Raw genomic sequence first — 27,563 nt, 5'->3', positions numbered from 1 at the left:
AACCCACAGTTATCACCTGTCTCTGCAGCTTCTACATTGTTATGTGCCCTGCAACGTTACTGTTTTGATTCACTCTCACTGCTCTCATAATGTCTTTCCAGCAGCAGTGAGCTGCCCTGACTGAACATGATCTACCCTGCCAGCGCCAAACGGCAGACAAAGTCTGGAGCTAGCTAGTAGCTAATGATAATACTGGAGCTAAGGCTGACTACAAAATGCCAACAAATAGTAAAAAATGCCCTAGTTAAGTTAAGAATTCAAAGATTCACAGATTACCGATATGGTGGCAGATAGAATGAGTGTTTGAGCTAGGATGAAAATGCATCTTATCTATGTGGATTGTGCTGAAGGCTGTTTTCTCAAACAGTTGACTTTATTATAGAATATTATATGTTATTTTTAACATGTTAAATCATTTAGCATATACACTTGACGATCATTTGTAGAAAGATACACCGAGAAAAGAATAAATCAATACTGTTCAGTATCAGTGAATTACTGAATATTTTAATAATAATGCTAATATTGGCTGACTGAAAAATCAAGCTGACTAAGAAAACCATGAAATCTCCACATTTGAGTAGCTGGAAATAAGATTTTTAATGACAAACCATTTATCAGAATAGTCAGTGATTCATTTTCTCTTCTTCTTTTAATATCAATTAATCCATTAATCATTGTGGCTCTGACTGGAGTATTTAACCAAGAAAGAGCCAGACATTTCCCTTGGCAGGTGTTGGAGACCAAAGGTGGAGCTAAAAGGAATGTGACTTTTGGACTAAAAGCCACATTCCAGGCACAAGACTTTACATGAACACAGAACATAAATAATGATGATACAGAAACATTATGTTTGATTGTTTTTGTCATTTTTTAAATTATGGCAAAGATACATGCAGAGTGAGACATTTTACTGCTTACAAATCAGTCAGTGCTCTCTTGTGGACAAACTATGTTGGTGATGATGATGATAACGACACTGTGTCTACATGACCCGAAACCTACTTAGGCATTTCTGTGCTACATTTTCTTGTTAGCCATTTCCTTAGATATACATGAATATCGACATATCTGCATTAAGCTAGTATCAGCTGATGTATCAGCCTGGGTGATTTTGGTTTTGCTGCAGACCTCTCAGAAGTGAACTCTGTCTGTCCCCCAGGCTCTGACTTTAGATGTAACTGTAATGTAGTAAGTCAGCTAGGCTGCTATGTTGACTTTGCAGGCTCAAAGATGGTTAATTATTTGACAGTTGGTTTGAAAATCTCTCACTGAGCTCTCGTCTGCCCCCTTGTCTCGTCATGTTTTGGTCATAGGCCTGCGACAGCTTTTAATACTCTCCTTGTCTGTCAAACTGCCTGTCGTACATCAGTCCGCTGCACTTCTGTACAGTGCCGGCTCGCTGCAGGTGTTGGAGGACGGGCAGAGACAGGCAGCTTTTGAACGGAGCTGTTGCTGCTGTAATAGCAACTGGGCTGAATTACATTTGCCCGCACAAACCTTTTCAACATGGAAATCAAATTCACTCAGCAGGACTCCTGTCCGCTTTATGATTGGTTTCCAGAGGCAGCCGTCTACAAAGCCCCTAGACCAAATTGAAATATCTACTGTATAGAAAAATGGCACCTATGCACACAAAATGATGGATGGCAGAAAATCAAACTGTAAGATGGGAGGAAACTGAGCTCTTTTGTTGACGCAATGATTGCACTTTGACAGACTGGATCGTCTGTCATGTAGAGCTGCTGAATAACATTCAAGTCATGATTCTTTCCCCCACTGCACACAGGGTTCTCTAGTATTTAGGATTAGAAGTCTTTTAATTATAAAAAGCTCATCATGGAGGTTGACTGAGTCAGAGACAAACACAATTAAAAGTTAGAGAACATTCATGTTCCTCAGTCAGACAAGACACGGCTCATCAAACTAATTTGAACTAAAGACAGCTTTCACTGAACAGCTTAATGCCCCATTTGGTTTGCTTAAAGTCAGTTAAGGAAAAATAAATCTGAGTTAAACGGGCTGAAGGTGCGCACAGGCAATAGCACAAGACGAGGGCATCTGAAGGCTTTCCTCTCACTCTGCAGCAGTCTATTTAAGAGATGGGACGGATATGACGTAAAATATTAATTAGGTATTGGACCTGCAACACTGATCTGTAATGCCACGTGTATGCCATGTTTCTATTTCTAAACTACATGAGAGAGTGTTATAGCGCATCTCATTAGCATGTAATGTTAGTGGACACCATTCCAGATTTCTGTGAGATGATACTGCTGGAGTGAAGAAATGTACTAGCAACCTCACTCATGTAACAGCAAACCAGCACAAAAATTACAATTATCAACACAAACCACCATCCTCTGACCAAACACTAATAAACAGTAACATTTGCATTTTGAAAATTTAAACTCTCAGCAGTGCATCATGGGATATTATGCAAATGAGGGCAGTCCCTCAGCCTATCAGCTGCAAATGTGAATGTCACAAGCCAGAATTGTTGAGCAGCCCACAATGGTTGAACAAATGGTTGAAGTTACATTACACAAACTATGCAAGCTTTTCAGACTGACATTCAGTTTCAGCCTAATGTAATCTTACTAGTTGTTTTAGTATCAGTAGTAATCAGACGTCTCCAGTCTTTTGCTGTATTCACATGTTGCAGTGATGACTGTTAAAATCCAATCTCCTCTACAGTGTTGTTTGTCTTGTCCTACTTCACTGACCTGTATCTCCTCCAGAGACAAACTTTGTGTATGTAGTTCATGTGTCACATCATTAGCATTACACTGTGTACATAAAATCCACTCGCGTTTACTTTTGCTGTGGTAGTCAGTATTGTAATGCTTCATTTCTTGGCTTCAAAGGTCTAGTGTGCAATATTTACATGGATTTACTGGCAGAAAATCACAGAAATGGATTATAATATTCATCAGTATGGTTTCATTAGTGTGTAATGACAAACATGAATCATTGTGTGCATCTGTGGGTGTTGTGTACCTTTTATAATGAGCCGCTTTTATTCACAAAGGGCATGGGTTCTCTTCCATGGAGGCCACCAAGTTGTACCGCTATGTTTCAGTAGGCCAGAATGGACAAACCACTGCCACTAAATTCGCCCTTCTGCGTTTTGTGCAGTCACCTGAGTTCGTCTTACACACCTGGGAGGGTAGAATAAGGGAAACAGTATGCAGTCAGTTAAAGGTTACTTCACTTTACAACCTCATTGCTTGACTGCATCAACTCTTATAAACTGGTCCTTTACATAATGGTCCTTTGCATACAACAGTTCAGTATCCATTTTTCCTGTTGTCTGATCTTTATTGAGGGCCTAACCAGTCTTGAAGGGACACTTACAGCCCAAAATCAAAACTACACATTTTCCTCTTATGTGTTGTGCTGTTATTGCATCTCGTTTGTTTTGGTGCAAGTTGCTGAGTTTGGAGATGTCTGCTTTCTCTGGAGTATAATGGAGCTAGACAGCACTCGGCTTGTAGTGTTCAAATCGCCAAAAAATACATTTGACAAACTCAACAGCAATGTCTCGTTCCAGAAAAAATGGCCTGCTTAGTCAGGATTATTCAGACCTTGTTTTGAGAAGTTTCATGTAGGATCACTCTGAAGCAGAGGCGTGTGAAGCATGCATGTACTTACTGAGAAATTGCACTACAGGCTAGAGGAAATATATGGATTTTGGATTTTTGGGTGAACTGTCCCTTTAAATTTACCGGCTTCATGTTGGAAAATTTAGACGTGTGTATATATATTTTTGTCTTACAAAGTGAAAATGTTACTCTGTAATGTGTAGTTAGTTGTACTGTGCTGCTGGATCTTGTCCAGTAAATGTTTCAGTGGGTGTACGCTGTTGTATGGAGGCCTGTAGCAAAGCACAAGTTAAAGATGTTTCTCTCACCTCACTGACATTTAGCTGCTAGATTTTATTATGGAATATATGTAGCAGGGCTATTCAACTTCAGCATCAGGTGGGCCAAATAGAAAATGACCGGGGCATCGTGGTCCACACAGAATACTTAATCCAGTCAGTTGATGGCTACAAATACCTCTCACAGTATAATGTTAATAGATATATTCCACAGAACCCTCATGACAAACAGCCAAAAACTAGTCATGATTTGACTTGTAGTGCCTCTTCATGTGTATTCTTTATTTACAGCAATGTATATGTCAGTCCATTCGCTCTGGAATTGGAAATTTTCACAATCATCACTATAAGGCTTGTTGTTCACTTAGTCAAGGCTTCGGTTGCAGCTCATGTTAACTGAGAGAATGGCAGGTGTGGAGCTGATGTAATCTTATCGCAGCCTTATAAAGGCATAAAACCAATAGTATTTTGGCTCAGTCTATGGCTCAGATGTCTCAAAGTAGCTCAGAGATATGTACTTTAGCTTTATTTGTCATATTTCGCTCACGTCAGCCTGATGTAAAGTAACACTGGGATCTCTCTTCTTTTCCAGACTATCTCCGCCAAAGCTATGGACTGTCTACGGATTTCGTTCCGCCGTGCGACTACAACAAACTGGTGCTGTCTCTCCTCTCGGGCCTACCCAATGAAGTGGACTTTGCTGTCAACGTTTGCACTCTGCTTTCCAATGAGAGCAAGCACGCCATGCAGCTGGACAAGGACCCCAAACTGGTCACGTTGCTGCTGGCCCACGCCGGCGTCTTCGACGACTGTACGTTTCCCAGCTTCAGTCAGATTGTGCTCCTTATACTAAATGTTGAACAGCAGCAATTATTAACTTGTAAACTTCACACAATGGATTCTGTGCATTTATTTAGTAATAATAAGTGTAAAACTGTGAGTTGAACATGGTAGATTAATTTAAGATATCCAAAGTGAATTAAAATTACATTTATAATCCTTATAATCCTAACTTAATTTTAATTGTGCAGCCGTACAATGGAACAGTTATTCTGGGGTGAAAACTCCAAACTTGCTGCCTCTTTTCTCACCTCTTTGTTCTCGGATCAAAGGTTCTCTGTTCTTAGCACCTCCCTGAATATGATTTATCAAAGGGGAATTGGAAGAACAAGGGAACAGAGAGAGGAATAATACTGAACTGAAACTCTGACGCTCTCCTCTAACTCTCCCTCTGTGCCTCCGTAGCGCTAGGCAGCTTCTCCGGGGTATTCGGGACGGACTGGAAGGAGAAAACCTCTCGGGACTTTGTCAGGGTAAAGTAAAAATCTTTATTTGTGTGACCTCTCATGTCTTCTCCAAGTTGTCTGCTAGATATAAGTCTCCTGATTTAGCCATTATAATTCATATAGATATTAATCACTGCTTTCACTAAGAAGCCACAGCTCATCAGTTTCAGTCTTTCCAGTGTGAAGATTGGCAGAAAGTACGGCAGCCCCCCACCCCCACCTCAGAGAGCAGTTTTCTCTGAGGCGAGCGGAGGTCAATTCACTTTGATCTCACTCAATTTAAGAGACATGCGTAAAAGTAAAGTGATGACTCAAAAATAATGTAGTATTTAATTTATCCTGAGTCATGAGTGCATTATCGTGACTACTAGACCTCAAGAGAGATCAGAGGTTGCAGTCGGCCAATAGGAGTCCAGTATCTTTCTCAAGGACAATTTGGATCCAATTCAGAGGGTTGTGGTCTGTGTTATCTAGGGGGAGGATTGCTCTCCTGCTCAGACTGTCTTAATGACATAATTCAAGAAAGAATTCCCAGAGGTTTGTTAGCTACAGAGGCCAGATTAAAGGGAAGCTCCATCAGTTTTACACACGAAAATCTGTTTACCAGGGTTTCACCCTAACCTTTAAAAGGCGTGAGCTTTCGGTTGCTGAAACTGGTTGTCATTTTAGTCACCTTATGTTTCGATTAATTTAGATACTAGCATCAGAGGTGCAACGTGCAAGTCACAGATCTTAACCTTCAAGTCTCAAGGAAGTCCCAAGTTAGTGTGGTGAGAATCAAGAAAGATCTCGCCCACTTTTAACTCAGTTAAAACTCAACTTTTCATGACTACTGTCTTTTAGTTTCAACATTACTGTTGCTCACGCCTTGTCCTACAAATAATGGAAATTTTGTGTCAATCAATGATAATAAGCCTCCACATTGAACAGCAATGGAAGGTGGGATTGTGAGAGTTGCAGATGGGAGCCAGATTTATCACGGCTACTTTTGCTGCATTCCAGACAACTCGGAACTCATAAATTTCTGGCCTCCTACAAGAAAAACTGCAGTGGAATGCCACTGAAAGTCGGAGTTCCTACTGGGAGCAAATCCATCGACCCCGACTTCATGAAGAGTCTGACATCACACAACAATTGCAGCAACTATTGAAGCCTAAAATAATCAGTACTATCATACAATAATACCTGTTCTGGATGTTAATTGATGCATTAATATATCACCAGTGTCATCAAGTGCCATAAAATCAAATGTGGCGTCTAAACCTCAAGCATTGTTTTTAGTCCTCTGTGTTTAAGCTAGGTGGCTGCACTTACCAATGAAACTCAACAATTTGTCAGGGTCAGCCATGGTTTTTGTTTACTCTAGGTGGTGTGCACGCATTGAGGTTGGAAACTAGGAAATTCTGACCACTGACGTTTCCTTGAGCGCAACATTACTACTGTGACCTACTTCTCTTATAAACAAACAAACAAACAAACACTGTTACTAAGACCTGGTAGGTTTGCTTGTCACGCTAGAGATCATCCAGTCATGTTTAAAAAAAACAAAAAACAACTTCTCAGTAATTAGAAAAATGCTAATTTATTAAAGTCAAGTCCTTTTGAGTCATCTGTCTCAAACCCAAGTCAAGTCCTGAATAAAAGCCAAAATCATTATCTTTTTGTCAGTGTTAGACAAGCAAGTTTCAGATCCACAAAACTGTGACTTAAGTCTGACTTGAGTCAAGTCATGTGACTTGATTCTTGGTAGTTTTTAATTCTATCTAATATGTTATAGAATCCTAAGCATTATCTGTAATCAACATTAACAGCAATTTTTAAATATCACTAATGCATCAGATATTTAAAAGAATATATTTTTTTGTGTGTGTGTGTGTGTGTGCACATTTTGTCATTTGCTTTCGTGACTTGATTTTTCATTTATTTATTTATTTATTTATTTATTAGTTTGCGTTTTATGCTTGATACTTTGTTACCAGAGTGCGATGCTAAATCAGTGTAAAGCTTACAGTTTTAAAGTGCTTACCTGGCAGTGAGTAAATCAATCTTACTCTTAATCACTGCCATGTAACCTCACTAACCTGCAGCTAAATTTAGCTACAATTTGAATCAGTAGTATCAATATATCAAATGCACCGCTAACAGCTGCTGTTCTTCTTCAGTTCTGGAAGGAGGTGGTGGAGGACGCCGAAGTCAGGGAGCTGATCTGGGACAAGAGCAGCCCAGCACAAGGTAAACACACAGAAAGCAATAAAAGGCCACGCTCCTGTGCACTCCCACGGTTTGTTTATTGACACCTAAAATGCTGCGACATGCTCGAGTGTGCGGAGTTTGTTTACTGTGACTTCCTTTTCAGTTTTTCTTGTGTAATACCTGTGAGTGAGAAGAGTGATGCGATTTAACCCCTTATTATTCTTACTCTTGTTTCACAGTCACTTTACAAAAGATTTTTAATAAGTAAAAGCAAAGATCACATGTAATAAAACACCTGCTCTTGTAATATCCATATCAGTTTCCTTAAATGACAACGCAAAGCAACACAGTAGATTTTAGAATCATGTCAGGTTATTTTGTCTTGTAGCATGTGATCCTGAAGGTTGAACACTAATTGTTTTCAAGGTTTCAAGGTCTTGAATTTGTCTTTAACTGGTCTTAAATTGAGTGGATTATGAAATAAAGTGGCATTAATTTGTTTTGGGGAAAAATATGTTACTTTCAGAACTTCAATATGCCAATATCGACAGGAAATAAGTCTTAAATTATATTCATGATGGTCTTAAATTTAACTCCTGCAGAAGCCCTGGTATTTCTGAACAATATGTACTCACCTTCAACTGGCATGGAGCTCTAAATCATTCCCCCTCTGTCTTCTGCGCAGATGGTACGTCGTCGTGTGAGGAGCGCTGGCACAGCCTCTTCCACCCGCCGCGGAACCCGGGTATCAATGACATGGAGGCCCAGCGGGTGTTGCAAATTGCCATTATCCTGCGGAACCTCTCCTTCGAGGAGGCCAACGTCAAGCTGCTGGCGGCCAACCGAACGTGCCTGCGCTTCCTTTTGCTCTGTGCCCACTGTAACCTCATCTCACTCCGACAGCTTGGACTTGACACGTTGGGCAACGTGGCTGCCGAGGTTGGTCCCATTTTACCGGTCGGGGCTCGTGGCTCTACCTGAGCTTTGGCAGAACTGAAGCTGTTCATTGCCAAAACGTTTTGCCAAGTATAACCAGCATGACTTAAAAAAAACACCCCTTTTAAAAACCGATGTTAAGGATATGGGTCAGTTTAGTAATGTGGTGAGAGTGAAGTGCCTAATAAGGAGGATTTGTCTCCAAATGTGGGTTAGTGTGACACAGCAAACTGTCTCGTCTTTAGCCATCTTTTCTGCTCCAAAACAGTCTGAATGAGAGCCTGATAACGGCCAAGAACAAAACAGATTTAACTCACCGTTGGCCAAACCCCTCCCCTGTACAGTTATTGTCCACTCATAGCATAGCAACAGTAACCAGGCTCAGCAGGTCTGTCGAGCTTTGCATTGCTCCACGTGTTGAAGCTGTGTTCATTTGGCTGCAGTAAAGCTGATGCTTGGTAGGTGAAAGGTTTGAAAGGTGGTGTCTCTCTTTTCTTCAGCTTTTCTAAAACCAAAAACATGAGAGCAAAAGTGTAAAAAATTAATCAAGTTGTGGGTTCATCTGCTCTAATGTTAGCATCAAACACTAGCGTGTCTGGCTTAGTAGCTCACTAACCACAAGAGTAAATGAATATTTTTTCCAAGGCCAAGGAGCACATTATTCAGGGTGTAAATCACATGTTTCATCATGGTATGATTCAATTGATTGAACTTGGGGGCCTGCATTTGACATGAGACTTATCTCTTATCTATTTAACACAGTCATGTACAGAAGAAGCAGCCACCACTCTGTCTTCTTCTTTTAACTATAAAAGGATAAAAGCAAAGCAGGCAGTAGTTGTAAATAATTATAACTGCTTAAGTGCAGTAACGTTTACTTTCCTTTAGCACATAGAACATGGCTTAACAACAAAAGTATACAATTTGGCTCAGTAACTTTCAGTTTCACAGACAAAAATTGTTTTTTTGCTGGTCACCGTTATTACTTTAAACCAATGGTATTTTACATTGTGGAAATTAGAGCTAAAACAATGAATAGATTATTAAATTACTGGCAAACTGATTTGATATTTGTTTTGAGTAATTATTTAAGAAAACAAGCCTAGATTCTGTAAATGTGAATATTTTCTGCTCTTTATTCTTCTGTGAGAATTAATCGAATATCTTTGGTTTGTGGGCAAAGCAAGACATTTTAGGATTTCACCTTGGGTTTTGGGAAACATTGATCAACATTTTTCTGACATTTTATAGACCAAAAAACTAATTGATTAATTGAGAAAGTATTTGACAGCAGCTCACCACAAGAGCAAAAGTATAAAGAATGACTTGAACTGTATTCATCTGTTCTAATATAAGCAACAAACTGTTCTGGTAGCTCATTATGCAAACAGCTTATGTTAATATGAAAATGTGCTTTCCCTAGCTACCGCTAACTCCTAGCTTTTACAGGATAGGTTAGGATTTGTGCAGATCGGATGAGTTGACAGAACTACGATTGGCTGTCTGACAAGCTCACATGATCTTCTTCCAAAATCAGATGAATCGATAATGAAACTATTAGCTCCTGCTCTGAAACGGACCTGATGTCTGCTTAGTTCATTAGGGATGGACCAGTGGTGTGTTTATAAACACAATCAGCTGTAGCTGCAGCTACCCAAGAAATGAGGACAATGTCTGCCAGATGGTGGGTTGTTTCACTTCCAAGCAGTCTGTTTTTCAGAATAAGTTTTACATATTAATTTGGCCAAGGTGAATTCTCACTTTTTTTTTTTTTTTTTTTAGCAGACATACATTAAGTCAGACTTTCTACTTCAGCACAGGAAAAAACACCTTAAATTTAGAAATGTTGAGATTTTTGGTGATAAAGGGTTGACTGCTAAGTAACAATGAATACATTACATGGGCTCACTTCAATTTTAATATCACATTTATTGGTATGAGACGCACGTAGATGAGCCCACATCTATTTTTAGAAAGTGTATGCATAGGGTTCCTGATAGAATCAGTTAAGCCTTTGATGCCATTAATTGGATGGTTGGGTTTAGGACATTTAACACATTCTTCAGATATGATACTGCAGTGTTTTGTATTATCTGTTCATGTGAGTAATATAAATACTACTAGAGTATCTTTTTTTGTTGTTTATGTGTTGTGACCAAGAACCCAGATCATTAATGTCACGATGGAATTACTCGGTGGTGGTTTTTGGCCGACTCGCTGCTTTTAAATATAGAAACAGGCGCCGCTTTTGTTTGGTTCAGTGCAGTTATTATTCAAGTCAGTGTGCTCCTCATTGCCATAGCTGTTTGAATGTGAGAAGGAGGTTCTAATATTTGTAGTGAATGTTGCTGTTGTTGCCAGCTGACTTGCTGCTGGATAGCTGGATGGTTGAATAAATCTCTTCTGACTTGTTGCAGCTCCAGCTGGATCCGGTCGACTTTCGGACGACTCATCTGATCTTTCACACCATCACCAAATGCTTGATGTCCAGGGACAGGTTTCTCAAAATGAGAGGTGAGCTTTCTGGTGGGCCATCATTGACCTCTTACACTCCACCAATTTTTGCTATACACTTAATGTTGTCTTTATTAAGGGGGGCTTTTACTGTTCAACAGTATATGTCACATAGAAGAGGAATACATAGTCTAAACCTGAAAGTTATTTTAAGATGCAGCTCAGCGCTCTGTCAAGTTTTGCTAGTCATAAATCTTTAATAAACATTGTTCTTTCACCTTTTGACAGTTTAGTTAGCTTAGTTTATAAGGGCGTAGAACATTACAATGGAAATACATGATGAAGGAAGTTGTTGCCAGTTTTTGGGTTTATTCTAGGGATGCATCATAAATTATCAGCTGATGTTGACTTATCCAGCTGTATCAGAGCATATTAGCCACTAAATATTGGCTATAATAATATATGATTTGACAAATTATGTCAAAGCCTTTAATTTGAATTCTGAGACAAAAGTGCTTAATGAAAGCCAAAGTATATTTCAGTGATGTCAGTTGGAGAGCTGGGAGATTCTGACTGAACAAAGGGGAGACTCTTGGTTACCCAACAAAGCCATTGTCATTCAGATACCTTGAAGTGAGACGTCAAGGGACTGCAGCCTCTGAAAGACAGTAATAGTAGCTAGAAGCATGGATGTCCCAAGATTCATATGGGTGCTGGAAATCCTTGAAAATACTTGAATTTTAACGTAGCATTTATTAGGTTTGACAAGTTCCTGGATTTTGGACAAAGTGGTTGAAACTGCTCGAAACTCTTAATTGTATTATGTTCATAATAAATTGCTGCCTGACTCTATAGTTCGCTCTTTAGATGAGGAAATAAAATATCCAGGTTGTATAGGAGTCTTCTTTCAAATTTAAGTTTGCTTGTTTACAGCACACATAATCGATTAAATTGATTAAGTGTGATGATTATTTCATGTGTATATAAATATGCAATTTACCACAGCTGTAAGGTGCTGGAAAAGCTTGAAAATTTAGCTTGAAAATTCTTTGGAAAACTTTGGAAAAGGTGAGAAGGTTATGTTAAACATGTATTTCTGTGCGTCCACCAGCCATGGAGATCCTGGGCAACCTCAGCAAGGTGGAGGACAACGGCGTGCTCATCTGCGAGTATGTGGACCAGGAGTCTTACAGGGAGGTGACGATGCTCCTCACCCTGCCCGACCTCATGCTCCTCATGGCCTCTTTGGAGGTCCTGTACCTGCTGGCCCAGCTCGGAGAGGTTCCCTGCAGCAAGATCGCCTCAGTCGACCACAGCATAGGTAACAATCCTCCACTATCATGCGTTGTTTTTCTAAATCATACTGTGGCAGTTTACTTGGCTTGGCTTTATAATTATGGTTCATTATATTTCTTTCTACTTAATGAGTGAATCCGGAGCTTGAAATCTAATGTCACATGGGCTTAGTTGAGTTTTGGTACCATGTCTGCCTGCCAAGTTTTATCACGCCAGTCTTTCCATTCATGAATAACTGGCTCAAATAACAATGTCTCTCTCCTTCCACCCTTGAAATCTGTAAGGCTCTGGTTTGGATTGTGCTCTCGCTTTAGGAATGAAACATGTCTCTGATCTGATAAATACGATGGCTAGTTTCCTCTGTGCTGACCCTTGTGGGTTTTCCTTCTCCTCTTTCTTTCTGGTCAGACCTGTTAGTGCGGTTAGTGTCAGTTGACCTTCACACGTTCGGACCCGACGCCCTAACGGCAGTGCGGTTGATCGAGCATCAGGCCAACGCCGACCAGGCAGCCGAGGTTCGACCACAGCTGGTAGAGCAGGTACCTGCGCCCGTGCAGGGAGCACCAGCACCTGGTGAGTGTTCTGACCTCCGCCCCTTCATTTTAGAGGTTGTAACAAATATTTTCAGTCTGAATAAAAGTTAGCTTACTAGCAGAGTAAAATGACGTTGTTTTGCTTTGGTTTGAGTAGAGTGTGGTGTAGTCAGATGAAGAGCAGACCAGTTGTAACCACAAAAGGTCAATTTTAGCGTTATGGAGTTTCTTGTGTCAACTGTGCACGTGATGTATAGTGAACCATTATGGTGCATCTTCACCAACAAATAACTAACCTTAATAGTATGTAGAATTAAATCTATACTTCTACTTAACTGCTTTGTTTACTCTGACTTTGCTCATGGAAGCTCAGATTTCTTTGCAAATAAAATTAAAAATGTCATGTAAATAATCCAAATGACCACAAGGTGACATGCATCAGCAAATCCATGTGAGGTTAATGTGGCAGTTTGTGAATCACGGTGTGCAGTGAGAATGTCCTGAGGAATTCCCCTGCTATAAATTGCATCTATGAGCCATTTGAGAGTTTAATCTGAACCAAAAGAAATGCTGCAGTGAGGCTTCACCATCGTTAACTCAACAAGAGATCAAATGAAAAGTTGTTTGTATTTAATTCTGAGACTCGGTCAGTCAATTAAAGAAAAGAAATAAAAAGAATGGTCAAACGAGGTCTGTATTTGACTGTATGACAAAAACCCATTTAATATTAAATCTGTTTAAGACTGCTGTTTGAACAGGAAACCCGTTCATGACTGATACACTTGCTGATTATTCATAGCATTTTTCTCTGTCTCTTGGATTAAGTTTTTGTTAAAAAATTCAGTAAAATTGTGTCACATTGTGTTGTCTGTCTGTCTTAAATGACCAGTGTGTAAGATGTCAGCTTCACTGTCGTATTTTTTTCCACTTACTAGTTCGGCAAGTGGGTCTGAAATCCACTTGCCTGAACTCAAATTGAACTTGCCCCTCTACAAGTTGTTGAATTCATTAACAGGTATCAAATAACCACAAAGACTAAAGTTTAATGTGAAGTTTCATTTTTATTTAAGTAGCTGAGTCAAAGCGAGGACACAGAAGGCTTGTATGAGATGAACTGTGCCTCGCCTGGAAAGTAGAGGAGATCAGGCGGCTGCAGCAGGAGGTGGTGACAAACAGCTGCAGTCAAGTTGGACAGTTTCCATACAGGAAGTGACACTAACCTCCTGTTAGATCACCTGTAGGCTACCTGTGGTTTGCAGACCACATTCATAGCTGAAGGAATAAAGTGCGATCTTGAATGCTGATTGAAGATGAAATAGAAGAGATCCCCCTACTGTCACATGTTCTTTTATCTGCCTTGTAAAGCACTTTGTAATTGTTAACCTTTATTCCTATCAGCCACAAAATATCTACTTGTTAACAGATTAAAAATTCATTGCACAACATAAGGCTAATATATCTAGCGTTTAATATTACAGTTATGCAGAAAATTAACATTTTATACAACATGCGTTTTTTGTTGCTAGAATTAACAGCTGAGCACCAAACTGAGGCTGTCTTGATCACATGAGTTTATCGTTGGCCACGTGTGCATGACATCAGAGTAAGTCGTGATCAAGTGGGACACAAATCTAATTGACATGCATTGTTCGACAATCGCTGGTGATCAATTCTGCACAGGCCTGGCTCATCTCAAACGCACCTATTGGCTCATAGATGCGAAGCAATGAACAGTTTTGCATTCAAAAAATGGTATAACAAATTGCTAGAGTTGCTAGATTGACTAGCCTGACATGGCATTGTACTTAGGCCAAGCAGTTGAGCCTTGTCTTACTGTTGAGTGCTGGGATCTGCTGGCAGAATACGACAAGAATGAATTGCACTATTCATAAAGAATCTTCATTAGTGTATAATCACTTGAAAATGAGAATATCGCCCCCACTGTACACACTTGGAAAGGGAGAGTGAGGTGCAGGGTATTCAGTTAGTTGCACTCTAGAACCTCGCCACTAGCTCACTAAATCCTACTCCCTGATCTTTCGACTGTTATGTACTAATTACAGTCAGAGCCGAGCAATTTTCCATATTTGGACATTTTTCTGTCTGCATCGAATCGATGTGCAATGTTTCAAAAACCAGTGCTTAAAGTAAAAAATAAAGCTGGTTATGTTCAAGTTAAAAAGCAACATTTAAGTCCTAAAGAGTTATTTGTAACATTTATAGGAGCTTCAAGACCAACAAGAAATTAGCACCTGCTTAGTTTTAGACCTCAACATCTGTTAGATAAAGGAATGAAATGCAGATGTGAAAGCAACTCGTCACAGTCAGTGTGTGGATTAACAGGTGACCCTTGGTGGGAGCTGAACACACCTAACCTTGGAGGTATCATTCCTGTGCTGTGGATGTGCTCCACTGGGCTGCAAAGTTATTAGTTTGCTGACATCTAGTGGACAGCCTGGGGAGAGTTACAAACTCAGTTTATTGACAAACTCATCATGGTCTTATTTTGCTTTGCAGCGGAGTCTGTTGGCATTAAATCGTTATACAGAAGCATTAATGTTTGCGTTCCTTAAATTTCTTTTTTGTCTTTTCAGTAACAAGGGTTCCAGTTCAGTCCACTCAACCACCACCTGGTATCGTTGAACTAGATGGGGAAAAATTCACACTGCAATGGTAAGATTCATCTGAATACATGGATTCTGATCATTTAACTGAACTGAAATCTCTTTAGCTTGATATTAACCACACTGTCTATGGTTTTCTTTCTCCAACAGGCTAAACGCACACTTTGAGACAAACCCTGAGGGCTCTGTGTCTCGATCAGAGATGTACTCTGAGTACCTGGCTACGTGCAGTAAAATGGGACGAAGCAACATCTTGAACTCCACTGGCTTCCTCAAGTGTCTGCGGTTAGTCCTGCTTCCTCCCTTATCTGATGCTGTTATGTTCCAGCAGCACAGAGTACTGATTATTAATGTCTGTGCCCTGAACAAAGTTGTTTGCCACACAGCAGCTACTGCACTTTGCCTCTGTAGAGCAGCTTTAACACAGTGTAGCTGTTTTTAAGTTTTAATAGAGACGATGATCCTCCAGCAAGCTAACAGCAATTGGGATTTTGGCTTGTAGAGTTTCTTTAAATGTGGAAATCATATGGAATAGGAAGCAGAAAATAGCCTGAATAGAAGCAGTTTGAAGTTGTACTCAGGGCAGGAATCCTACCACATCCAAACAGCCAGTGCTGTGGATGCCCCAGAGTGTGGCTGTAATGCCCCTTCTAAAATTAACTACCAACAAGGCCAGTTTGGCATGCCGACTGACTGTTGTTCTCTCAAAAGAAAGTTGTGGATTTCCTCATGTAAAGACAAATGAAAATTCAGTCATTATCTTCTCACCCTCATGCCCACTGAAGATTTAGGGTTTAGTTTTTTAGTCCACAAATTGCCACTGGAGTGAATGACCATTTTTTAGCATGAGTCTCCCACTCCCATTAACATGGTTAGCTAACATTAGCTAACCATTAACGTTGTGTGATAAGCACAAGCAGCTAAAAACTGTACAGTGTAAGTATTAATAATTGTTTTATAGATAACCAGTTTGCTGCTGTGCAAGTTAACTGACTTACAAATGTACACAGTATGTATAATCTGCTGTGAGATCTGATGTGTTGCTACTCTACCAGTACTAAACAGGAAACAGAGTTGTAACAACAGAGTTTTTTCTTTAATAATGGCCAAAAAACTTAAATACCATTAGAAACGCACTATAGATGATGAATTAACTGAATTAATGAGTGTGTTTGCCTCTCATTCCTCCTGTCTTTTTTTCCACTAAATAGTGTGACAAAGGCTATAAAATCCAAAATGTAAAGTTTGCATGGAAATCCAGTTTATCTTTATTGATCATATGCCAAATTGACAAGAAGACTGTTGACGTATGGCACCTCTTATCTTGAGTTTGTAGAGTTCTGTGTTTTTGCGGACATGAAAGGAATTGTTAATATTTCATATTTCTCAAAGCGAATTTGGTGTAATATTTGCCCAGATGGGGCAAGGAGCCTCTGTTTAGTTCAGTCTGCTAATACTGTAATTCTTTAAACTTTTTGTCACCACTAATCTACAGAAATACTAGTAACTGCTAACAGGTTATATGATCTGGCACTGACTGTGGTTAATTATTGGTTTGATTTAGAGTTCTCAGTGTAATAGTGTGTGTTTGTATTACTGGTGGTGGTTGATTACATTAATTATTAGCAAATTGTACTAATACTGTTTTTGTCTTTGTGTCATTTAATGTTATTGCAACATTTGTTTGGCCCTGGATGAATACAAATTAATCCGGGCATTGTGGCCAAAATGTCAAGCACCAAGGCCAAAAGTGGCCTCTAAAAATGACTTAATTCCAGGCATGAACATAACCATTACTAAACACAGAGGGATTTAGAGAAAATGTACCTTTTTTAAAAAGACAGTGCCTTCTGTTCAGGATTATTGAACAGATGGATTGATAAGACTGAATAGTTAGAATTTGTTGAAAAAAGAAAAAGTGGTGTTTATTGAAATGTTGAACAAGTTCAATAAATCTGCAGATTAATTTAGCGCTGTTTGCTTTTAGCATTTTAATTTAGCCGTGTTCCCTCCGTCTCCTCCTGCCACCACAGGACTGTGTTTCCCAACCACACGATGCGGCGGCAAGAGGAGGCAAAGGCCAACGGTCAGATCCAGATTCTCCTGGTAGGGCTAAGGCGACGGTCGATCCCCCTGCCCATCCAGCTGTACTACCAGCAGCCTCAGCAGCAGCAGCAACAACAGCAGCAGAATCCAGCGGCAACAGCTCCTCCACCTCCAGCAGCCCGACACGAAGCTCCTGGAGACCCTCAGGCTCCGCCTCCAGGTACGATGAGTAGAATTAGTCATGTCTACCTGCTTTCATTCACTTCATTATCCTAATGAGAAGGTTTACGCAGTAAGAGACTGCATACTAACTACAAAGTCAAATGCAAAAGGTTTTGTTTAGTCAGCTAAGATGCTGACTGTGGCTCCACATGTCAGAAGCTAAAGAGCTTTGGAGGAAAAGAAGAGCGGTAGTGTACAGAAGGATGCCGGCAGTCTTGCAGAGAGATCAGAGCTGCCACCACTGAGAGCAAGATGCCTTAGTTAATTACAAAGGCAAATATACTGAGAAAATGTTTGCAGGAAAGGAAGTTAGTTATTGGGGAAATTGAAATGAAGGCTGCTGAGCTGTATCACATGTCATGAAACTGAATTTTAGAGGACATTGTCTGGTTATGAAATTATGTTTAATACGTGATATTTGAGCATATTGTTCGCTTAATTGTTTGAATGCTCAGGGTTTGAATGGGTGCTGGACACCCTTGAAAAGTGCTTGAATTTTACATTAAACAGTGTAGGAACCCTATACTTGCATCTCAAATATGTTAAAGAATATAGTGATTGAATCACAAAAATATTGTAGTCATTATAACTTGTACTGAATGGAGCAACAAAGTCAACCTAGCTGACTGTATGGCTGGTTCAAGTATGATTGCGAGGATCCTGTGATTTAAACAGAATTAGCCATTTTTATTGTCATAAATTAAGCGCAACTGGTGAAGCCTGTTCCTCGAGTTTTAAAAATATGTCAGATTCTGAGGTCTTTGGCTCCTGTACTGATCAGTGTTGAGCAGAGTTTAAAACAGTATCCAGCTTGCATGATGTGTTATACTGTAGATAATTGTGGTTGTTGAGCCCCTTTGGTCCTGTTGAAGCCCCATTGACACATGCTGAGCATTTCTTCACCTTAACAGAATAAATTGTCTGATGCAGGCAGCTGATTTTAAAGGGATAGTACAGATTATTTGAAGTGGGATTGTGTAAGGTACTTATTGATTGTGTTTGAGTGGTCAGTGTATTACCTACAGGAGGTGGTGGTCAACATGCCCCCTGTTTGGGAAGGCAGTACTGGTGTAGGAAGCTTAACACTGGACTGCTATAGACAGGGTCAGCAGCAAAACATATTTTAGCCACCTAAAAAGGTTCCACCTAAAAAAAAAACTGGTATCAGTTTAATTATAATAATATTTTGATTATGTTCCTTGCTGTCAGACAGCCTTTTCTAAAAGGAATGAGGCAAATATTTCCAAAGCAACCAGATGCCACTGGCAAAATCAGTCATTTTAACTTGCAGAAACATGGGAGTTGCTGGTCTGCCGCTGCCTTTGTCCATTAGTTTGTTTCTGTAATTGTGTGACCTCACTATTATAAAGGGTTAGTTTGGATTCACTGAAGTCACACAGTAACGCAAACAAACTAACAGCTCATGGCAGCAGTAGACACACAACTCCCATGATCTGCAGGGTCATGTGGTTGAGTGAGAAGGATCAAAACTTACGGTGTATAGTGGCGGTTTCCTGTTGGAAAAGGTGTGAAAATAGCGGTAGGTAGGTAGTGAAGATATTCTAAATATAGTGTGCATTTAAAGAAGGCTCATCTAAAAAAGATCAGTTGATGTGGCTGTAATATACTTTGCTATGCTGCAGTGCCTGTCCACAGCAGTTCGTCACTTAGATTACATGCTGGTGCATCTCTGCTTCTCCAAACTGGGGACATGTTGACCACATCTGCTGTAGAATACATGTGAATACACTGTATATCAATCATACAATCTCACTTTAAATAATCCAAACTATCCCTTTAATGCATGGGATCTTACATTTAAGTCTGCTCTACAGTGTTCTGCTGTTCATAGCCATAGTGATTATATATCGAAAGAGTCTTCATAAACTGTTAAAACTCAGCCTTAATTAGCATGTTTGACCTCAACACTTCTCTGTGTGTTTGTGTTTTAATGTGTGAACAGGTTTACCTCCCGGGCATCCCAGTGTTGGACCCCAGTTTGTCCGGCCCCCGGGCCCCAGCCTCAGCACCGCTGGTGCCGCCCCATCCATGGCCTTGACTGCACAGGAACCTCCCCACACGAGCCACCCGGCTGTTCCCCGTCACCCGGTGCCCCTGCAGGTGCCTCTGCAGTTACCACCAAATCCTCTGGCAGGGGCTGTGCAGCAGCAGGGTCGACCTGGTCCGGTGGTCCAGATTCCGACGTCGGCACTGCCGACCCAGAACCACAGCCCGCAGAACCCAAACCCTGCCGCTCCGCCCGTGGCTCAGCAACAACAGCAACACTCCCCGATGCTCCCCACAGGGACACCTGTCACGCTATTTCAGCAGGTACCACAGGGCCACATCCTCACCGCCAGGGTGCAGGGTGTATGCCCCCCCATCACGCAGCCTCAGACCCCTCCCCTTTGCGGGCCTCAGGGTGGAGCTCCCCAGGTGGAGCCTTCAGCATTGACACCCTCTTCTTCCAACCAGGCGGGGGGTGGTCAGGCGTTGAATGTGGCCAATTCCCAGGGCTCACGGGTCACATTTCAGAACATCGCCCCCAAACCAGCGCCAAACCAGTCAGGTGGACCAGCAGCCACGATAGCCACTCCCAGCCAGCAGCCTCCGCCTCAGCAGCAGGCACAGAGCGTTGTAATAGTCAGCCCCAACCCCCAGCAGAGCCCCGCCTACACCCCTGCCATACACCAGATCGTTCTTGCCAACCCCTCCGCCATTCCCGGCGCCCAGACTATCCAGATAGCAGGGCAGCCTGGAGCCGCTTCCAGCCCCTGCCCGCCTCCCGTTTCTCACTCCAACACCCCAGTCCAGTCGAGTCAAACTGTCAGCCACGCACTGTCCATCAAACGGCACCAACAGCAGCAACATCAGCAGCAACAGCAGCAGCCTCCGCTCCAAATAATCTCCCAGACTCCCCCCTCTCAGCCTACCTCCACTGAGTCCAGCTTGATCAAACAGCTACTGCTTCCAAAGCGAGGGCCTTCAACCCCGGGCGGGAAGCTCATCCTGCCCGCTCCACAGGTGCCCCTCCCCAACAGCACGATAGCCCCCAGTCCGCAGGTCATCTACCAGACCAGCTACAGCGCCCAGAACCCCTCCCCTCAGCCACAGCAGCTCAATGTCCAGCTCGTTCCTGGGCAGCTCCCCACCGCAGGAGCCCCAGCCCTGCAGACGGTGCAGCTCCTGCCAGGCCAGCTCATTTCCACGAGCAGCCCAGGGGCGGCGACCATCATCCAGGGCCCCGCCACAGCCGGACAGGTCACATTCACCGTGGTCCCCAACACTGGTTTCACCACGTCTACTGCTGCTGTTGCTGCCGTCAGCCAGGGCGCTGTTGCTCCGGGAGTCCCTCCTCCTCCATTCTCTACTGGAACGGCACCCCATCACGCCCCCACAGCTCCACCCCCACCACCACCTCCACCACTGCCAGCTCCCCTCAGAGGAGACAAGATCATTTGTCAAAAGGAGGAGGAGGCCAAGGATGCCACGGGGCTGCACATTCACGAGAGAAAGATCGAGGTGATGGAGAACTCCTCTTTAGCGGAAGGAGACTCCTCCTCCAACGGCAAGACCAGTAACGGTGACGTTGCGGCAGGTGCCAAGCTGCTAAACGGGCGGAAGTGCATGGAGTCTAATCTACCTCCATACCACTCAGGGAACAGCCAGGGGGCGCTCAACGGCCCGGCTACAGAGAGTCACCCTGCTAACGGGAAGCAGGCGCTCTCCCCGGGCCTGAACGCCCCTCTGGAGGGAAACCCCGACCCCAAAAAGACACTAGTCAACGGGGTGTGTGACTTTGATCGGGTTGACGGTGGTGGCAACTTTAACAAAAACATTCCAAATCACATTGCTTCCAAACAGTACTTGGGGAACGGGGAGGTGGGCCCCTCTGAGAAGAGTCACGGGTCAGACCCCCCTCTCCCCAGTCCTCCTCCTCCCCCCCAGCAGGACACTGCCAAAGCCCCGCAGGCTGAGCGCCTGGCCAATGGACCCCAGGCGGCAGGCAATAAGCCTCCCTCGGAACTAACCAATGGACCTTTGGGGCTAGGCCACGCTGTGCCTGTGTTAAGACAGCAACTGCTCCCCAACTCCACCCTCCCCTCCACTGTTACGCTTACCTCCCAGAGTCCCGCCGCCCCTCCCGCGAATGGAGTGGCGTCCGAGGCTCGAGGTCTCAAGAGACCGGCCGAGAACGAGGACCGCGGCGCAGCGGCGGCACCCTCGGGGATCCCCAACAAAGTGGGGGTGCGGATCATCACCATCAGCGACCCCAACAACGCCGGCAGCAGCGCCACCATGGTGGCGGTGCCAGCAGGAACAGACCCAAGCACAGTAGCCAAAGTAGCAATAGAGAACGCCACTCAGCAGAGGAACTGCTCACCCACACAGGCAGCTGGCTCAACGGTGAGTCACTGTAGGGTTTGTCTCACACTAAGACACATTTATCCACAGCGTCTTCTGCTTGTGTGACTCGATGTCAGCTCTGTCACACACACACACACGCACGCACGCATGCACGCGTGAGTATTTGCATTACTGTGGCTGGTGTGTGGTGGTGTGTCTATTTCACCACCTCATTTTTTGTTAAGGGTATCCTGTGGCATATACATTGTAAACAAACAGATTTATTTATATTATCTGCTCCCCTTACAGTCAAGCAGACAGGTTTGGGGCATCTCCTACTGAAAAACATATGCTAAGGCTTTATTTGGATTAATTTGATATATTGTGTCATTGGTCTTATTCTTATTCTGTGCTTTTAGTTTACATACATTTATTATTTGACACTCAGTTTTTATGCAGGATGTTTTGTAACTTGACACAAGATAGTATGATCAGGATTTTTTCACCAGGAAAGAGCAGAAATTAGTCTTTGCTTTCTCTTTTCAGTGCCTCTCTCTGTCTTACAAGGTTTCTGTGGGTCCTTAAAAAGTCTTATGAAATCTAAATAATCTGAATTTTAGGCCTTTAAAGATCTTAAATACAGTTTTGATGGGTCTTAAAAATGGATTGGATGGAATCAAAACATCTTAAAAACTCTTAAATATAACTCCTTGAAACCTGATCTTAATGTGTTACTGATGTCTTGGGCTGTGGAATAGAAACAACAGAAGGGCAAGAATCAAGAATACAGCAACTAAAGGCAGCCTCAGCCCTGAGCCAAGACTAGAGAAAGAAACTAAGTTTTATCTGTGTGAAAATCTTTTTTTCATTTCATGTCTGTAAGATGTCATTAAAAACACTAAAATAGCACTATTACACACTATGACACCATTTGTGGCATGCTGTGTATCTTGGGTACCTGCTGGTAGAACACAAACAACACATCAAAACATTACTCAGCAGTGCCACTCGTGGTCAGAAACTTCACAGAGTTTGTTTTTAATTTGTTTCCAGTGTTTGATGCTGAAACACACAGTTATGTAACTGAACTGAAGTAACACATTATGTACTAGATGTTAGTCTGGCCACAGAGTGAAATCTGACAGTAACTGGGAATTACAAATGTGATGCAGTTACAGAAGGGGACTTGTTTTGTACTCAAGTTGCCGTCTGTGTACACCTTAAGGGGGCGTTAACTTCCACTGTAAAATGCAAAGTAAAAACAGATTTTAATCCAAAATCAAAGCCAGCAACAACACATCTGCACTTATTGCCCATAACTTGTTGTGTTGGCTGGAGCGGTTGAGGTGTGATGACTTAATGTTTGGAGGTTAAGAAGGTGAGACCAGTTAAGACCATGTGGCTCTCGCTGATACCCACCTCCTACAGCAAAGCAGCTGAGAGAGCAACTTCTGCCAATAGACAGGCCTGGGTTACATCTCAGCCAACAAGATCTTTATCATAACATCATTCTTTAAATTTCATTGTGTCAGCACTCCGCAGTGTAGTTAATTAACGGACTTCTTATTGCGATTTAATTTTGGGTTCAGTTGCTCCTCAGGATTCTCAGGAACTGTTTCAAGTCTGAAGACATTGTCCTGTTCGAGTGAATGTTATGCACTTGTCACATGAATTGTTGAAAGGTCTAATAATATTTTACATCCTCCTAAACTTTTTTAAGTTGTGCATAGAGATGAAAACAGTTAATTAATGATTGATGAAATTGTTCAGAATTTGATCGCTCAAATAAAATTTAATCAATATACTATCAAATAAAGATCTGAAATATAACAGATCATTTTTATGAACACAGTTTGCGTGTTATCTGATATTCAGAGAAGCTTTATATGTTTAATATCTAGGCTATCATGTCTTGTTTCATAGGTTATGTAATGCTTTCAAATAATTCACAATGTGTCACTGTGGACTTTGATAAGGAGGGAAAAACAGATTTGGTATTGTTTAGTATAAGCATTTTTTTTTTCATAACAATCAATTAATTGATCATTAATGTTACCAATGACTGTGCTTAGAGTTTGTAACCCTAGTTGTGTGAAATTCTGAACTCTTTTGTCCTCTAAAAATTATTTTTTTTCTGAGCAAAAGTGTTGAATCATACTTAAATATTAACCTGCTAAAATCTCGATCTGTCAGAATATCTTTAAATGGAATGAAGGTCATCACCATTTATTTCGTTTGAATATTTATTGGACTTTTTGAACTCTTCCACAGCCTACCGTTACCCCGTCCCCGCCCCCTGTATCCCAGCCTGCAGCAGCGGGTAACCACAGTCCTCACCTCCCAGCACAGCAAACGCCCGCAGCACCACCAGAGCAAAGCAGGAAAGCAGGGCAGAACTTCAAGTGTCTGTGGCAGTCCTGTAAACGGTACACAGTGCTCATTTTCTCTTTTATTCTAAGCATCTGTAAAAGTGCATTGCACTCTATTTTTTTCTCTTCTGTCAGACTCTCTAGTGCCAAGATCTGCTTCATTACGTTTGCTTTGTCAGTTGTACTTATTGACTTACTTTAATGCTATTATGCTGCTTATAAATAAAATAAATTATCTGATTTGTTCTTATTTTTTCTCCAGGTGGTTCGAAACGCCGTCTCAGGTGTTTTACCATGCAGCCACACAACACGGTGGAAAAAGTGTGTATACAGGCCAGTGTCTGTGGGAAGGATGTGAACCTTTTCCCCGGCAGAGACTGTCCTTCATCACACATCTACAGGTAAGACTCCCTCCACTTTCTCTGTAGCTGCTAGTCAAGGACAGGGAATCTTTTTATAGTACCTATATTTACACATAAATGTAAAACTACAATGAAATAATGAAATATACAATTTTAACTGAATTGTTTCTGCTCTTTTTTTTTTTTTTTTTCCAGGATAAGCACTGTTCTCGAGAGGCTTTGCTGGCTGGACTCAGACTAGAGGAGCAGCAGGCGCAAAGTCCCAACAATCAGACTTCTTCCCAGTACATAAACCTTTCTCTATTCATCATCATATATTCTTGATGTCTGAAACTCACTTTATAATGTAGACTCACTGTATTCTTGACACTGAGATATCAGTGCATGGAAGCCTTATTTTTGAATTCCTTCAAAAAAGTTGAAATATTTGCCAAAACGAAAACCGTTTTCTAGAAATCATGACCCGGTTTCTCAAGATAATCCACAAACTTTGTTTGGACCAGGTTCTTGTAGGAACTACTTTCTTTCTGCAATTGAATCAACCAGAAGTCATTTCTGTCTACTAGAAAGAAAATAGTTTTACATGAAACTGCTCACACGGTCTGTGGATCATCTTGAGTAACCGGGTCATGATTTCTGGAAAGAGACACTGGTTTTAAATTCAAAATTCAAATTGAATTCAAATGTAGTTCTTTTGTACTTTAAGCCAAGTGCCATTTAGTCCCATAATATTGGAGAGAAGGCAAACATCTCTGCAGCCAATATCTCCGAAACTCTGCAACTCACCCCCCAAAAATCTAAATGGATAAGAGGCGCTACAGGCCAGGGGAAAAATCTGTATTGTAATGTAATGTATTTTTATTTTGGGGTGAACGGTCCCTTTAAGAATGTTTCCATCGTTCTGCTGGTGGAGGATTGTGTTTCAAATCCAGTCTGTTGTGGACATATGTCTCTCCCCACTGTGTAGCAATCTGACTCGCATCCAACTTGCTGATTTCTCTGAAATGACTGGCCTCGGAAAGAAGCGATTGGTCTGAGTCAAAAGACGCAGAAACGATAATGACACATATCTACATTGCCCATGACCTGGAAGTATTTATTGATAAAAATTTGTGATGAAAAGTCAGGAATACAGTGAATCGACATTGAAAGTTTATGCTTGAGCTCATTTTCTTTGGCACTGGCTGTCAAGATGGACATGACAAAATGTAGTTTTAATGTTAGATGAAGGGATTTCTCCACCGACATTGTACTGATGGTGGTGTTTGACTCATGACACTGATGTGGTGTGTGTGTGTGCTTGTTGTGTTGTATAGGACTCCGCCAGCGGCAGGCAGTACTCCGGCACAGCGAGCACCGAAAGCAATCGTGAATCATCCGAGCGCAGCTCTCATGGCCCTACGCAGAGGCTCTCGAAACCTGGTCTTCAGGGACTTCACTGTGAGTAGAACGAGGCTGACCATTACCACATCCTCTCTGATTTTCAGTATAACTCTCTCTCACACACACACACACAGAGTTCTGTATGCCTTATAAAGCTCTTGTTTGGCTGACGTGGACGTAAGCTGCTCTGAAGCTTTTAAATCCCTCCGTTTCTTTCACTTCATGGTTCAAACAGAGGGTCGGCATTGACTGGAAATACTGGAGAAGAATTTGGTCATACAATTACACAATTTCTGCAGCTTTAGACCACCCACTGTTTTGCCATTGTAAATCATTCTTGTGTAAATGATACACCATTCATACCTCTCCACATGTTCAGTCTCCAGCTCCACTCTTGCTGAGCGTCTATCATCTATAAAATCCATGAATATATTTCTTGTTTCCTCTGCCAGGATGAGAAAGAGGGACCAGTGACCAAACACATACGACTAACTGCTGCCTTAACGTTAAAGAACATCGCCAAGCACTCTGACTGTGGTCGCATGTAAGTATCCTGCTGGCTCTGAGGACGTGTTGAGTGCACTCTCTGGTTTGTACTGCTGTTTGTTTGCTTGCCTTGTTACCAGAAAGATGCCCTGAATATTCCACGACTATGGACAATATGAAATACAAAACACCTGACAGTATAATACAGTCCAGTACAACAGATATGCAATATACAGTATCCCACCTTTATGGAGTTTAAAAGGACCTGTTATGTCTTCCCCTATTTTCTGTGATATATATAATGTTACTATGTCAGATTTTCATATTAAACGTAGCCAAAGTGTCAAACACTGAGGTAAACTTACGTAAAAGTAATCCCTGTGAGCAAAAAGCTGAGGCTTCAAACTGCTCCAAACGATAGTTTACTTGTTGCAAAAATGACTGCTGCTGTAACTTAGATGGCTCAGTTAGCAGTCCTCTTAGCTGACTCTTCCGGCTCCCTGGGGACTCCTCAAGTGCTCCAAGCAGAGTCAGCTGATAAGACCGCTAGCTTCACAGGTAAGCTAGCTAACTAATTAACGGCAGCCAGGTTACAGCAGCAGTTACTTTTGCAACACGTAAAGCAATCTGTCCATCAAGAAACTAATTAAATTACTACGAGTTAAGGCAGAGCAGCCGGAGGAGAGGCTAACTGACCTGACTAGCTAATGGAAGCTACATTTAGGAGCACGTAGCGGTTACTTTAGCAACAAGTAAAACTGTCCATCAGGAAACTCTGTCAAATTTTCTCAATAAAATGTGTTTTTGCACAGTAATCATTGAGGCCACATATGGCTTTCACTTAGCTGACATGTGGCTATAAACACTGCAAGCTGCCCTTCCATATGCTTCAGGAAGTTGGCTAATCAGAAGGAAGTGGGGTTTTCAGGAGTTAAAGAGACATGGACTAAAACGGCTTGTTTCAGACAGAGGATGAAGGGGCAATGAGGGGCTGTATAAGATAATTAAGTTACTTAAGTCAATATACTTTTTTTTTTTTTAATCACACAAAGCTATTAAAATTGATCCCAGAATAAAAAAGAGCTGGGATTTGTGTCAGAGATGATTCATCCAGTCAGTAGTAGGACTGGATTTCATTATATT

The 27,563-nt window shown here is 41.8% G+C and overlaps 1 protein-coding gene across 1 annotated transcript in view; it reads left to right on the top strand.

The window, feature by feature from the left end:
- The window catches only part of arid2 (AT-rich interactive domain 2), a 50,732-nt gene that overhangs the window by 20,994 nt on the left and 2,175 nt on the right, over window positions 1-27,563 (top strand). The window contains exons 5-20 of the mRNA XM_084710658.1: window positions 4,476-4,694; window positions 5,129-5,196; window positions 7,332-7,401; window positions 8,048-8,301; window positions 10,716-10,812; window positions 11,864-12,073; window positions 12,457-12,621; window positions 15,176-15,254; window positions 15,356-15,490; window positions 17,239-17,471; window positions 19,437-21,880; window positions 24,092-24,246; window positions 24,452-24,590; window positions 24,747-24,835; window positions 25,868-25,991; window positions 26,387-26,478. Coding sequence (XP_084566784.1) covers window positions 4,476-4,694; window positions 5,129-5,196; window positions 7,332-7,401; window positions 8,048-8,301; window positions 10,716-10,812; window positions 11,864-12,073; window positions 12,457-12,621; window positions 15,176-15,254; window positions 15,356-15,490; window positions 17,239-17,471; window positions 19,437-21,880; window positions 24,092-24,246; window positions 24,452-24,590; window positions 24,747-24,835; window positions 25,868-25,991; window positions 26,387-26,478 — 4,573 coding nt within the window. The remainder of the gene's footprint in view (window positions 1-4,475; window positions 4,695-5,128; window positions 5,197-7,331; window positions 7,402-8,047; window positions 8,302-10,715; window positions 10,813-11,863; window positions 12,074-12,456; window positions 12,622-15,175; window positions 15,255-15,355; window positions 15,491-17,238; window positions 17,472-19,436; window positions 21,881-24,091; window positions 24,247-24,451; window positions 24,591-24,746; window positions 24,836-25,867; window positions 25,992-26,386; window positions 26,479-27,563) is intronic.

Source organism: Lutjanus erythropterus, chromosome 22, assembly GCF_056507025.1.
Source record: "Lutjanus erythropterus isolate fLutEry1 chromosome 22, fLutEry1.hap2, whole genome shotgun sequence".
Classification (NCBI taxonomy): domain Eukaryota; kingdom Metazoa; phylum Chordata; class Actinopteri; order Lutjaniformes; family Lutjanidae; genus Lutjanus; species Lutjanus erythropterus.
This window is presented reverse-complemented; position numbering and strand designations above follow the sequence as displayed.